Genomic DNA, 12,422 nt, shown 5'->3' with positions numbered 1-12,422 from the left:
GTTAGGGCCGGAAAGGCGCCTCTAAATTAAATGTATTATTATTATTAGTATTATTATTATATTATACCTTTCATCCACTGTGATATTAGGGCCTGGGTTATAGAGTAGTGAAGAGTTGCTCTACCCACTTGTCCCACACTGTCCTAACAGCTGCCAGCTTGTCTCTCTCCCGTCTACCAGCCTTTGTCTCTCGATTAACAAATCTGATTACTCTGGAGAATATGTGAAAAGTCTCCAGAGACATTGTGGCTCGAAATATAGCCCTGCCTGTCTCTGCATCCCACAGACTGGCTGTCGATTCATCCTTGGACTTATAAACCCCAGCCAGGATGAGGAGCCCCAAACACGCATCTAAATGTGTTTTGTCCAGCTCCTTCCACTTCTCCCCAAAAACACGTCTCCCTCATAGATTAGTCATTTCCAGAATGATTTTCTGTATTGGAATTTGGCATGACCAGCTCAAAAGCTGACTTGATGTCAGTCACACGCGTCACTGCCATCCTAGTGGGCCCTGGCACTGTCTTTATTAGGTTTTCTGCAGACAGTTTCGCCTGACTCATATTTGGGGATGAAGACCACTGTATTTCACCATGTTTTGACATGAATGTCTTGCTCGGAGGAATAGGAATAGCAATTCCCTCATCTGGTTCAAAATCAGATTCATTAGAATCAGAATTTAGCTCAAGATCGTCTTCGTCTTCAGACACATCCTCCTCTATTTCACTGTCATGATCATGATGAAGTCCCGAGCCTCCTGGACTGTCATCCATTTGCTTCTGCTGCTCATTTTTTCAAGGTCTGCCTGACAGAGTGTAATGCAGAAAATATTTGATATGTTTTGACCCGGTCCACTTGTTGATATGTCTCACAGTTGTAAAGAAAGAAGTCTGACATTTCTGACACCCTTTTACCTCCAGTTTTACCTCCAGTTTTACTGCTGGGTCAAATTGACCCGAACAGTATCTATGTGATATAAACATGCAGGGGGTGGTTGCAATATGTGAGATGAACTATTTTCATATTATATGTTGATTACACTAATTAAGGCAACCAGAAGAAGTTTCATACTGAAAAAATACTTTTAACTATTTTTCCTAGATCTTCAAACTTTAAAACGGGTCAATTTGACCCGGAACATAACAGGATAATGCATTTGATAGTATTTCCCGTCGTTGCTGAGCAAGAGTTTTGTTCGAAAGTTCAGTGATAGAAACAAATAAAAGCCTGGGCTATTGACGTTTTACGGTACCACTGTCATGCACCTACCCGATGTCAGGTGGACCGGGTTGAATTAACTGCGGGTCTCTCTTCTTACATCCATCTTACCAAAGATAGTTTATTACTGTCCTTCTCCACACTCTCTGATCTCACTAAAAGGCTAGCAGCTCGAGACAGTAATATCGACAAGAATGATGCGCTATGCATAGAGAAGAAAGAATACCGACGTTGAATTTGCAACATTTTGCAATAAAATATTCTAAATCGGCCAATATATAATGGACACGTCAGAAATTTGCGGTTTCCACTGGCTACAATGTTGCATCTGTGGGCTGCTGGTGATTCACAAGAAAATCGCAAGAAAATCGGCTCCATGGGGACGGGGGCTTAATTACGATTCCGGTGCCCGCTGGTGGCTGTGAATGTTGAGTGTGTGGAGAGACATGCTGTCTGAAGACCTTCCTGTCTGCTCCACTCTTAGGGCTTCATCTGGCCCCCTCTCCCACGCTGCAGCTGTTGTGTGGCAATAAGACTGTAGCTTATTACTTCACACTCCTTCAGGTGTTTGATTGGCGGTGGTGGCCAGGTCACCACCACCATGCGTAAGGGCCATGCCTTCGTTGCCCCGCTATCTGGCCGTGATGCCCTTCTGAAAATCATGTGCGCATCGGCTCAGTGGCCTTGGTGCCCCGCGTCGGCCCGTTTTATGTATTTCTTCCCCCTGCCTCTCTGCCCTCTCCTCTCAAGTCCAGCCGGCCATGGAATGTTAGTAGCTACATGATGTAATTGATTGGTCAACACAACAGTACGTTTTTACCACCACTACCCCCACCCCCGCCACTACCACCGTGTTAAAAAAACGTAACTACCACCAATTTAACTAATCTATTTCGAACTATAGATTTCATAATGAAATTAAAAAGCTTGGATCCCCTTAGATGAGATCCTGTCAGACACCCCGGACAAGTTCTACAGACGCCCGCATTATGTTTTACGAGGATCCTATCTCTGCCACGCCCAGAGTCAGCGATCCTCCCATCTCCGGTAGGGTGGGTGGAGGAAGCCTGAGTCAGCCCGGTTGTTGTCTTTTCATACCAATAAATCAATTTCACAGCGTCACTGCGGACATGGGCTTGGAGATCCCCCACGAGGACTGCTTCCAGATTGTTTACGGAACCTCAGCGCCTTCAGACACCATTTGCTCAGTCACTTCAGAGCGGACCATTTATTGATAATTAAACATTGTAAAGACCCAAAAAGACGGACGACAACTGAGGAACTTAGTCAAAAGTTCGAGTTAAAGTCATTTGGGTGACGACCTGTTGATTAATTAATAAAATAGACCTACTGCTACTCCACTGCTACGATCAGCCTTTCCCTACTCACCATGACCTCATCTCAGTCCTATCTTTAAAGAACCAGAGCTCCTACATCAACAACACAGCACGTCTTAATTATACCATCAGGTGTGAGTGTGATTAGCTGTTAATGGCTGTTATCAGTCATTAACCCGGAAGACAGCTGAATATACAGGTGCATCTCAATCAATTAGAATATTGTGGAACATGTAATTAATTTAATAATTGAATTCAAAAAGTGAAACTCATATGTCCTGTATAGATTCATAACACACAAAGGGAAATATGTCAAGCCTTTATTTGTATTAATCTTGATGAGCTCATGAAAACCCCAAAATCAGTAGGCCTATCTCAGAAAATTTGAATATAGTTCAACATTGTGGTGTCACACTCTAATCATCTACCGCAAAATACCTGCAAAGGGTTCCTGAGCCTTGAAATGGTCTCAATTCAGAAGGATCACAATCCAAGACCGCTGACCTGACAGCTGTGAAGAAGACAGCCATTGACACCCTCCACATGGAGGCTAAACTCTACAAGTCATCGCTAAAGAAGATGGCTGTTCACAGAGAGCTGTATCCAAGCATATTCATAAGTGGAGTGGAAGGAGAAAGTGGGGTAGAAAAAGGTGCACAAGCAACAGGGGTAACCGCAGCCTGGAGTGGATCGTCAAGCAAAGGCCATTCAGAAATGTGTGGGAGCTACACATGAGTGGACTGAGGCTGGATGCAGTGTGTACAATGTCTTCATATATATTTAATATATTTATTTATTTATTTTTAACCTATATATATATAAACATGCATTAATACCAAACCTGGACTTCCAATCAAACATTTCTAAACACCATTCAAAAAACACTTGAATCCTGTCATAAGGATGGAATGCCCCGTCTTCCTGCTCCCCGTTTTTTTAGTCCCGATGTTTCATCTATGGTGGGTGGATTGTGAGTGTGCGTGCGTGCGTGCGTGCGTGCGTGCGTGCGTGCCTGTGTGTGTGTTTATCTGTGTGTGGCTAGACACAGCGTGATATCTTGAATTTGATCAAGGAGGAGCCATTTATTTATCGTCATAAAACACCGTCCTTGTAGGCTAACTTGTCACAGTATTCTACCTTGTCCCAGTGGCTACCTTGTCCCAGTATTCTACCTTGTCCCAGTAGGCTACCTTGTCCCAGTATTCTACCTTGTCTGAGTAGGCTACCTTGTCTCAGTATTCTACCTTGTCCCAGTAGGCTACCTTGTCCCAGAATTCTACCTTGTCCCAGTATTCTACCTTGTCTCAGTAGGCTACCTGGTCTCAGTATTCTACCCTGTCGCAGGATGCAGGAGGACCGCGGCCGCTCACAGCGCCCAGGCCTGGCCGCCGGGCTGCTCTGCGGGATTCTGTTTGTGGGCTCAGCGCTGCTGGTCCTCTGCTCGTCCTACCGCAGTCTGGACGGGAACCAGCAGGTAAGGCTATTATGTATTAACATATAGTAATATATATATATACATACAAATGATACTAATAATAATGATAGGCCTATATGTTAAGAACGATAATAATATTTATAATATTGTTATATAATGTTAGGGATCATTATAATCACAATAATACTGAATAATAATCATATTTATAATATTATAATGATAGGCTAATGTCACTAATAATGTTAACACTATGATAGGCCTACTAACAGTAATAATAATGTTGTAATAATGTTCCTGTCGTTGCAGCGTGTCGGCAGGAGTCTGGCTGGTCCAAAGACAGGTGAACCTTTTACCTTCACTTTAGCAGGACAGCGTGTCGAGATTAAAATCAGTGATAAAACAGTTCTCAACAAGTCTGAAACAAGTCTCGTTAATTTCCCATCGCCAACCAATTAACCAATATGCCACTTCGTTATGAACGGATGAGGGTAGTGGAGGCTGGAGGCCCCTGAGAAAGCTTCTCCAAACTCCTCATGAAACGAGTAGCGGGGAGACCTAAGACTAACGAGTCCGTGTAGCGGGGAGACCTAAGACTAACGAGTCCGTGTAGCGGGGAGACCTAAGACTAACGAGTCCGTGTAGCGGGGAGACCTAAGACTAACGAGTCCGTGTAGCGGGGAGACCTAAGACTAACGAGTCCGTGTAGCGGGGAGACCAGTCACTGATGTCATCAACATCCCGTGTTTCCTCCAAAGCAGGTCCCAGCTGCTACAGCCCTCCGCCGGAGAAGCCCGTCGCCTTCCTCAGAGGTGAGCCGACAGCTTCATTATACATTCAGACCCCATAAAACATAGCAGATCATCGTACATCTACACTATATATATATATATATATATATATATATATATATATATATATATAATATATATATATATATATATATATATATATATATATATATATATATATATAATATATATATATATATTTACATATATATATATATAATATTTATATATTTATACATATACACCTTATATATGGTCTACTGCTAAAGATTCGTGGATTTCTATATCTAAAAATCCATATATATATAGGTATATATATATATATATACATATTATCTATCTATCATATATTTATATTCATATTATGTATAGATAATCTATATTATATATGATCTGTATCATGTATAGGCCTACATATTATATGTAGGCCTATACATGATATATGTGGATTGATAGTTTATATTATAACTATCTATCCACCATCTGTATACATCATCCTGATTGCTCCACTAGTATAGGACTGCACTCATCCTGATTGGTCTGTGTCAGGCCCAAAGAAGGACCGGAAGTCGCCCAGCTGTGGGAGGACCGCAGTGGTGCAGTGGGCCGGGGAGCCGACGCTGCGCGGGGGGTTCAAGTACGACGAGAAGGACCGCCTGGTGGTGCCCATCGAGGGCCGCTACTGGGTCTACTTCCAGCTGAACTACTCCGGCGGCCTGCAGGGCATGCAGTCCTGCAGGCCGCTAATAATCACCCAGGGGGTCGTCTGGGTGCGGGAGAGCTACACCGTCAACCAGACCCTGTTACAGGCCCAGGACACCGTGACAGAGCCCCAGCACACCTTCAGCAAGACCCTGCAGGCCTCGGCCGCCTTCGACCTGGCCGCCGGAGACCTCCTGTTCGTAGTGACCAATTCCCCAGAACTGCTCTCCACCGAGGGGTACCTTGGGGCCGACCTGGAGCTGTAGACCTGGAGACCTGGAGACCTGGCCCTGGAGACCTGGAGCTGGAGACCTGGAGCTGGAGACCTGGAGACCTGGCCCTGGAGACCTGGAGACCTGGCCCTGGAGACCTGGCCCTGGAGACCTGGAGCTGGAGACCTGGAGACCTGGCCCTGGAGACCTGGACCTGGAGACCTGGACCTGGAGACCTGGAGACCAGGAGACCTGGAGTGGAAATTTGAGAGTCTGTTGCATTGCCTTGCCTTGCCTTGTTGCAGGGGCGTTTCTAGACATCAAACTCTCCTGGGAACAGGCCCCCAATTACTCTAATCCAACGAAAGATGCATGCTGCGTGTATGAAATGTGCTATACAATGTGCTATACAATGTGCTATACAATGTGCTATACAATGTGCTATACACCTGCTATACACTGGCTATATGACATCCCCTGGTTTAGTCAACTGTTACTGCAACTGCCATAATGCTGCTGCTGAAGCGGAAACTACTAATGCTAAAGTAAAATAATGATAATAATAATAATAATTAATGATCTCTATAATCTCTAATTAATATTTATTAAATTATGGACATTCTCAACATGTTTTTTAAGGAATAAAAGTCATACCCTGCATTCATATGCAAATAATAAAAATAAAACCCGACTCAAGTCATTAAACTGTTGCACATTTGCATTCTTCTCATTCCACAATGATATTAATAATTAATAAAAACGTGAAGTTGTGTTATCATTGCTCTATACTTATTTTTGTTTCGCGCCTCAATCCTGAAGGCCTAAAAACACCGGCGCCGAAGCGGCGCGTCAAAAAGTCTGCAGTTTTTGACGTGGGACCAGAGACAAGGGCATGGCTACAAGACACTGAGTTGGACCTCTGATGTTACACGAAAGAGAAAAAGTCTGCCCCCATTATTCCGGGTGTACTAGCCCACACCGGCAGCGGCTAGCCGCGCGGCAACGTCCGCGCCGCGCCGCCCAACTAGTCTTCGAGCCAATGTTCTATTCCCTAGCGTCGCCGCCCCTGAAAAAGCGCTTTTTAAAAGCTGGTTTGTACATCCCGGGTCCCGTAGGCACCTCTATATCTACCCCTCACCACTGGATGTCGCTCTCTTTCGTTTGTGAGAAACAATTACGAGAATGGACGATGAGAGACTGGTCGTCGAGGTGGAAAAATATGTCGAATTGTATGACCAAAGTTCCCGTCATTACAAAGACAACTCCAAAAAGGTCATTGCCTGGCGAGCCATAGCTCTGGAGATTGGATCTTCAGGTGAGAAATCAACAATGGTGGACTAAGTACCCAAACCATTAACCATAATGGGAAATAGACGAAATCAAGTCACATATAATCACACCATGTAGGTAGAAACCAGATTACTTGTAATATATATTTTTTTATTTAAGGCAAGGCAACTTCATTCATATAGCACTTTTAATACATGAAGCAGACTCAAAGTGCTTCACATAGAAACATTCTCATACAATAAAATAGATAAGTAAAAGGAAACACAGGCAAGCTCAAAAATGCATTGTCATGTATTAACTGTCTCTCTGGTATCAGATCATGTATTAACTGTCTCTCTGGATTTAGGGAAAAATAACATTAAGTGTCTCGAGCACTCAAATAAAATACACTGGCTACTGAATCCAGCACAGCAATAACATCACTGTATTTATCCCGAGGGATAAAAAAAAAGTATATATATGCAAAAGAGTATACCAGAGAGGGATAATAACTAGATTATAGGTCATCATATAGGCTGCACCATATGGTTCTGCCATTGCACACTTAGTGGCGAATTGAAATATTGGCGTGCCTCTCAGGATCTGCACGGAGCTCCTGGACCAGATTATGGCATACCCCCTGTTCTTGTCTCTGTTCATTGATGGGGTGCACCCAAACCCTTCGTCTTCTCCTTGCTCCTTGCAGGAGAAGAAGGGCAGCCCCCCTCTGTCTGGCAACAGTTATTTGTTCTGTTGAAATAAAAAAAACTCAATAAAATGTAAAAGAGCTTGCTCAATTAAAATGGATAACTACTGGCTGCATACATGTAAATGTGTGGCTATGTTAAGGATAGATAGATGGATAGATAGATAGATACTGTATTGGTCCCAATGGGGATCAATAAAGCCATCCAGGAGCTCAATACAATAAATACACACAATAACAATGACTGCAGTCACCAAAAAGGTGCAGTCACCAAAAAGGTGACTGCACTATATACTAAAAAGGCTTAATAGAAGGTCCTGCAGTTATTGAGATTGTTGATGCAGTAGATGAATAATTGCAAAATATAAAATAAATAAGAAATGACAGTAAATAAAACGATAAAGTGCCCTACAAACTAAGTTGATCTGATGCTTGAAAACATACTTTCACTGCGCAGATTATACTACATTTTTCCAATTATTCAGCCAAAAATATGGAAAATAAATAAACTAGGCTACAATAGGCTACTCACCCATTGCGTTTCGTGTCTTTGCTGCGGTTGATTGACAGGTGACTTCCTGATTTTATACTGCAGCGCGGCCGTCGCGCCGCCTCCTGTTGGTGCTAGGGGCGTGCTTTTGACGCGCGTAAAATACGCGACGCTGCGCTGCGGCGCGTCAAAAAGTCTGCCCCCATTATTCCGGGTGTACTAGCACACACCGGCGCCGACTAGTCGCGCGGCAGCGTTCCGCGCCGCGCCGCCCAACTACTCTTCGAGACAATGTTCTATTCCCGAGCGTCGCCGCCCCTGAAAAAGCGCTTTGTAAAAGCTGGTTTGTACATCCCGGGTCCCGTAGGCACCTCCATATCTACCCCTCACCACTGGATGTCGCCCTCTTTCGTTTGTGATAAACAATTACGAGAATGGACTATGAGAGACTGGTCGTCGAGGTGGAAAAATATGTCGAATTGTATGACCAAAGTTCCCGTCATTACAAAGACAACTCCAAAAAGGACTCCAAAAAGTGCCTCTCAGGATCTGCACGGAGCTCCTGGACCAGATTGTGGCATACCCCCTGTTCTTGTCTCCGTTCATTGATGGGGTGCACCCAAACCCTTCGTCTTCTCCTTGCTCCTTGCAGGAGAAGAAGGGCAACCCCCCTCTGTCTGGCAACAGTTATTTGTTCTGTTGAAATAAAAAAAACTCAATAAAATGTAAAAGAGCTTGCTCAATTAAAATGGCTAACTACTGGCTGCATACATGTAAATGTGTGGCTATGTTAAGGATAGATAGATGGATAGATAGATAGATACTGTATTGGTCCCAATGGGGATCAATAAAGCCATCCAGGAGCTCAATACAATAAATACACACAATAACAATTGGCCTTAAAAGGTGACTGCACTATATACTTAAAGGCTTAATAGAAGGTCCTGCAGATATTGAGATTGTTGATGCAGTAGATGAATAATTGCAAAATATAAAATAAATAAGAAATGACAGTCAATAAAACGATAAAGTGCCCTACAAACTAAGTTGATCTGATGCTTGAAAACATACTTTCACTGCGCAGATTAGCCTACATTTTTCCAACTATTCAGCCAAAAAGATGGAAAATAAATAAACTAGGCTACAATAGGCTACTCACCCATTGCGTTTCGTGTCTTTGCTGCGGTTGATTGACAGGTGACTTCCTGATTTTATACTGCAGCGCGGCCGTCGCGCCGCCTCCTGTTGGTGCTAGGGGCGTGCTTTTGACGCGCGTAAAATACGCGACGCTGCGCTGCGGCGCCGGTGTGTGGAGGCCTTTAACGCCCCCAACGCAACGCTTCAACGCTTCAACGCGTGTACCGCGCCTAGACCAATGGTTCCCTATGCAAAAATGCCGATTTTCAACGCCCCTAACGCGAGCAACGCGGTTGGTGTGGCCGTACCTTTACTCTTTATTCTGGGTGGAAATTGTAACATAGTTACGCCATTAAAAGTGTTTATGTAAACATTTTTAGCAAGAAATGTGCATTTTACTTTCATAATGTTCGCTCTGTGAATGTGAAGTATATTTGGTTTGACGAAGAGGGAACGCTCCATTCACTTGCATGGACAGCTTCTTTGGTTGCTAATAGGGATGGCTACGAGTAGTAAATTCCAAACTCGAGTGATCGAAGGAATTCCTCGAGGATCAATCGAGTACTCGTTAAATCAAATCTATTTTTAGAATGCAACGCATCTGCAGCAGGAATAGGCCCAATGATGAACGGCAATATTACCAACCAAACATGTAATGCTTATTCTCCATCAAAACAGTCAGAGTTATCAGAGTATTCATTATTTATTTTTGCAAACGTTCAAAACACATTTTCCTTATAAATATGCGTCTCACAATTTAAATCGAACCAAGGCCTGTAATGGTTTAAAAAAAAAAAAAACGAAACAAGTAGCCTAACCATTGCAAATAATTTAAAGCTGCAAATAAAACAGCAGCAAATGGACTATGGAAATACTCAGCGTTGTGATTTCTCTACACGCCCGGGATTACAGCTGCGTCTTGCGGCGGTGAAAATAGCCGACGCACTTGGTTGCTGCGGGTCTGCTTTCCCGAACTCACCGTTGTGTTTCAGGAGCATATGTTGCCGCATAGTACTTACTCTGGTAGCTCGATTTCGCTTGGCATATTTTACATTTCACCTTATGATCTCTGAGGAGAAAGTAATTGTCGCCGTTTGCGACTCCCGGAGCTCTATAAATAAGAGTATATAATATAATATAATATAATTGCATCTATAATATCACGGCCAACAGCTCTGTGCGCCTCCGGATGGCCGTAGCGCGGGGAGCTCTCATAGGGATTGGGCTTCTCTGGGTTTGTTCACCGGCATCTGATAAACTTTTTTCTTTCAGCATCTGATCAACTGTGGGAGGCGAAACCGGCGACAAGTTTTGATTTGTCGCACCACACTTTCGCCCTGCACAGGCGAGCCGTTCACGAGGATTTGTCGCGCGACAAATTCGCTCAAGTTGAAATATTTCAACTTTGACGCGACATTTGCGTGATGACAACCAATCGGCGTTCAACATTGGACGGTCGTCGCGACAACTTCAGCGACAACCCGAACGGGCGACAAATGTCGCGTTTGGTGTGAACGCACCTTCGCAGGGGGGGCTTTTTTCTCTTTTTCACCCTTGGACGTTGTTTAAAAAAAAGTGTGTTAACATGCCAGAAAAAGCCGGATCCATCTGGACGGTCGGCCCAGACGCACAAGACTTATGCGTTTTTACACAAAAATTGTTTCCGTGTGGACGGGCCTATAATAACCATCTCTAACCAAGTAGGCCTACCTATACCAACCATCTCCAGCTTAGCTTCGGTCAATATTCTGTACCTGCCACAAAGGGCGCTGAAGTTTCAGGACCGCATTTCTAGGACCCTGTTTTTCCTTGAATGGGCGAAGGAATCTCACGAGATACTCAAGAATAATGAATGAAAACGTGATGAAATGCAACACATATCTAACTATTACCTGAACTTAACCATGATAACCAATTCCAATTGGTTCAAATAAAACAAAGATGCTATCTTACAGTTCTGAAGTTCTTATACTGTTTTCGCAGAAACATTTCTGCCTGATTGATTGGGAATTCCTCACAATGAATCGATGGTCATTCTTTGTTATCTTCTAACCTCAGACCTCAGAACGGAGCAGCTCATTGCGGCTCACAATCAGCAGGTGGCGGTGTTGACCGAAAAAATTAACAACAACGCAACACTGCTGCTGAAGTTGGAACAACGACGACAGTAAGACTTGATCACATCGACATTCCTGTTCAACAGATCTATTGAGGCATTGTTCTCATCTGAAGTCATCTCGTTTTGAGATAAGATAAGATCATGCTTTTTAACATGCATTTTTTTTAATCCCTGTTAGAAAATGCAATCAGGGCCTATAATAACCATCTCTAACCAAGTAGGCCTACCTATAGGCCTACCAACCATCTCCAGCTTAGCTTCGGTCAATATTCTGTACCTGCCACAAAGGGCGCTGAAGTTTCAGGACCGCATTTCTAGGACCCTGTTTTTCCTTGAATGGGCGAAGGAATCTCACGAGATACTCAAGAATAATGAATGAAAACGTGATGAAATGCAACACATATCTAACTATTACCTGAACTTAACCATGATAACCAATTCCAATTGGTTCAAATAAAACAGAGATGCTATCTTACAGTTCTGAAGTTCTTATACTGTTTTCGCAGAAACATTTCTGCCTGATTGATTGGTAATTCCTCACAATGAATCGATGGTCATTCTTTGTTATCTTCTAACAGAACGGAGCAGCTCATTGCGGCTCACAACCAGCAGGTGGCGGTGTTGACCGAAAAAATTAACAACAACGCAACACTGCTGCTGAAGTTGGAACGACGACGACAGTAAGACTTGATCACATCGACATTCCTGTTCAACAGATCTATTGAGGCATTGTTCTCATCTGAAGTCATCTCGTTTTGAGATAAGATAAGATCATGCTTTTTAACATGCATTTTTTTTAATCCCTGTTAGAAAATGCAATCAAAGTTACCATAATTATTTTTTATGATTCTTTTCAATTTTTGTTGAAAGCATGCGGAGAGCCAGGAGTAATTTAATTATTGCCAAATCAAAGTACTGTATTCAGTCCATCCACAAAGATAGGCTCAGCTCTTAACCTAATCACAGATGAAGTGTGACACGCACACACACCATGACACGCACATGCACAACC

At 43.4% G+C, this 12,422-nt stretch overlaps 1 protein-coding gene across 2 annotated transcripts; it reads left to right on the top strand.

Annotated features, from left to right (window-relative positions):
• The first annotated feature begins 3,659 nt into the window (after positions 1-3,659).
• On the top strand, positions 3,660-6,503 carry LOC130392445 (uncharacterized). Of its 2 annotated transcripts, none has more exons than XM_056602938.1 (4): positions 3,660-4,026; positions 4,294-4,327; positions 4,746-4,796; positions 5,325-6,503. In XM_056602938.1, the coding sequence occupies exons 1-4, from the start codon at positions 3,898-3,900 to the stop codon at positions 5,741-5,743; spliced, it is 633 nt and encodes a 210-aa protein (XP_056458913.1). In that variant the 5' UTR covers positions 3,660-3,897; the 3' UTR covers positions 5,744-6,503. The 2 variants fall into 2 exon arrangements, with proteins under 2 accessions (XP_056458913.1, XP_056458912.1); XM_056602937.1 differs by having other exon boundaries at positions 4,743-4,796.
• The last annotated feature ends 5,919 nt before the right edge of the window (positions 6,504-12,422 follow it).

Source organism: Gadus chalcogrammus, chromosome 11 (assembly GCF_026213295.1).
Source record: "Gadus chalcogrammus isolate NIFS_2021 chromosome 11, NIFS_Gcha_1.0, whole genome shotgun sequence".
In the NCBI taxonomy this organism is placed as follows: domain Eukaryota; kingdom Metazoa; phylum Chordata; class Actinopteri; order Gadiformes; family Gadidae; genus Gadus; species Gadus chalcogrammus.
The sequence above is the reverse complement of the archived record's forward strand: the minus strand, read 5'-3'. Positions and strand labels throughout refer to the sequence as shown.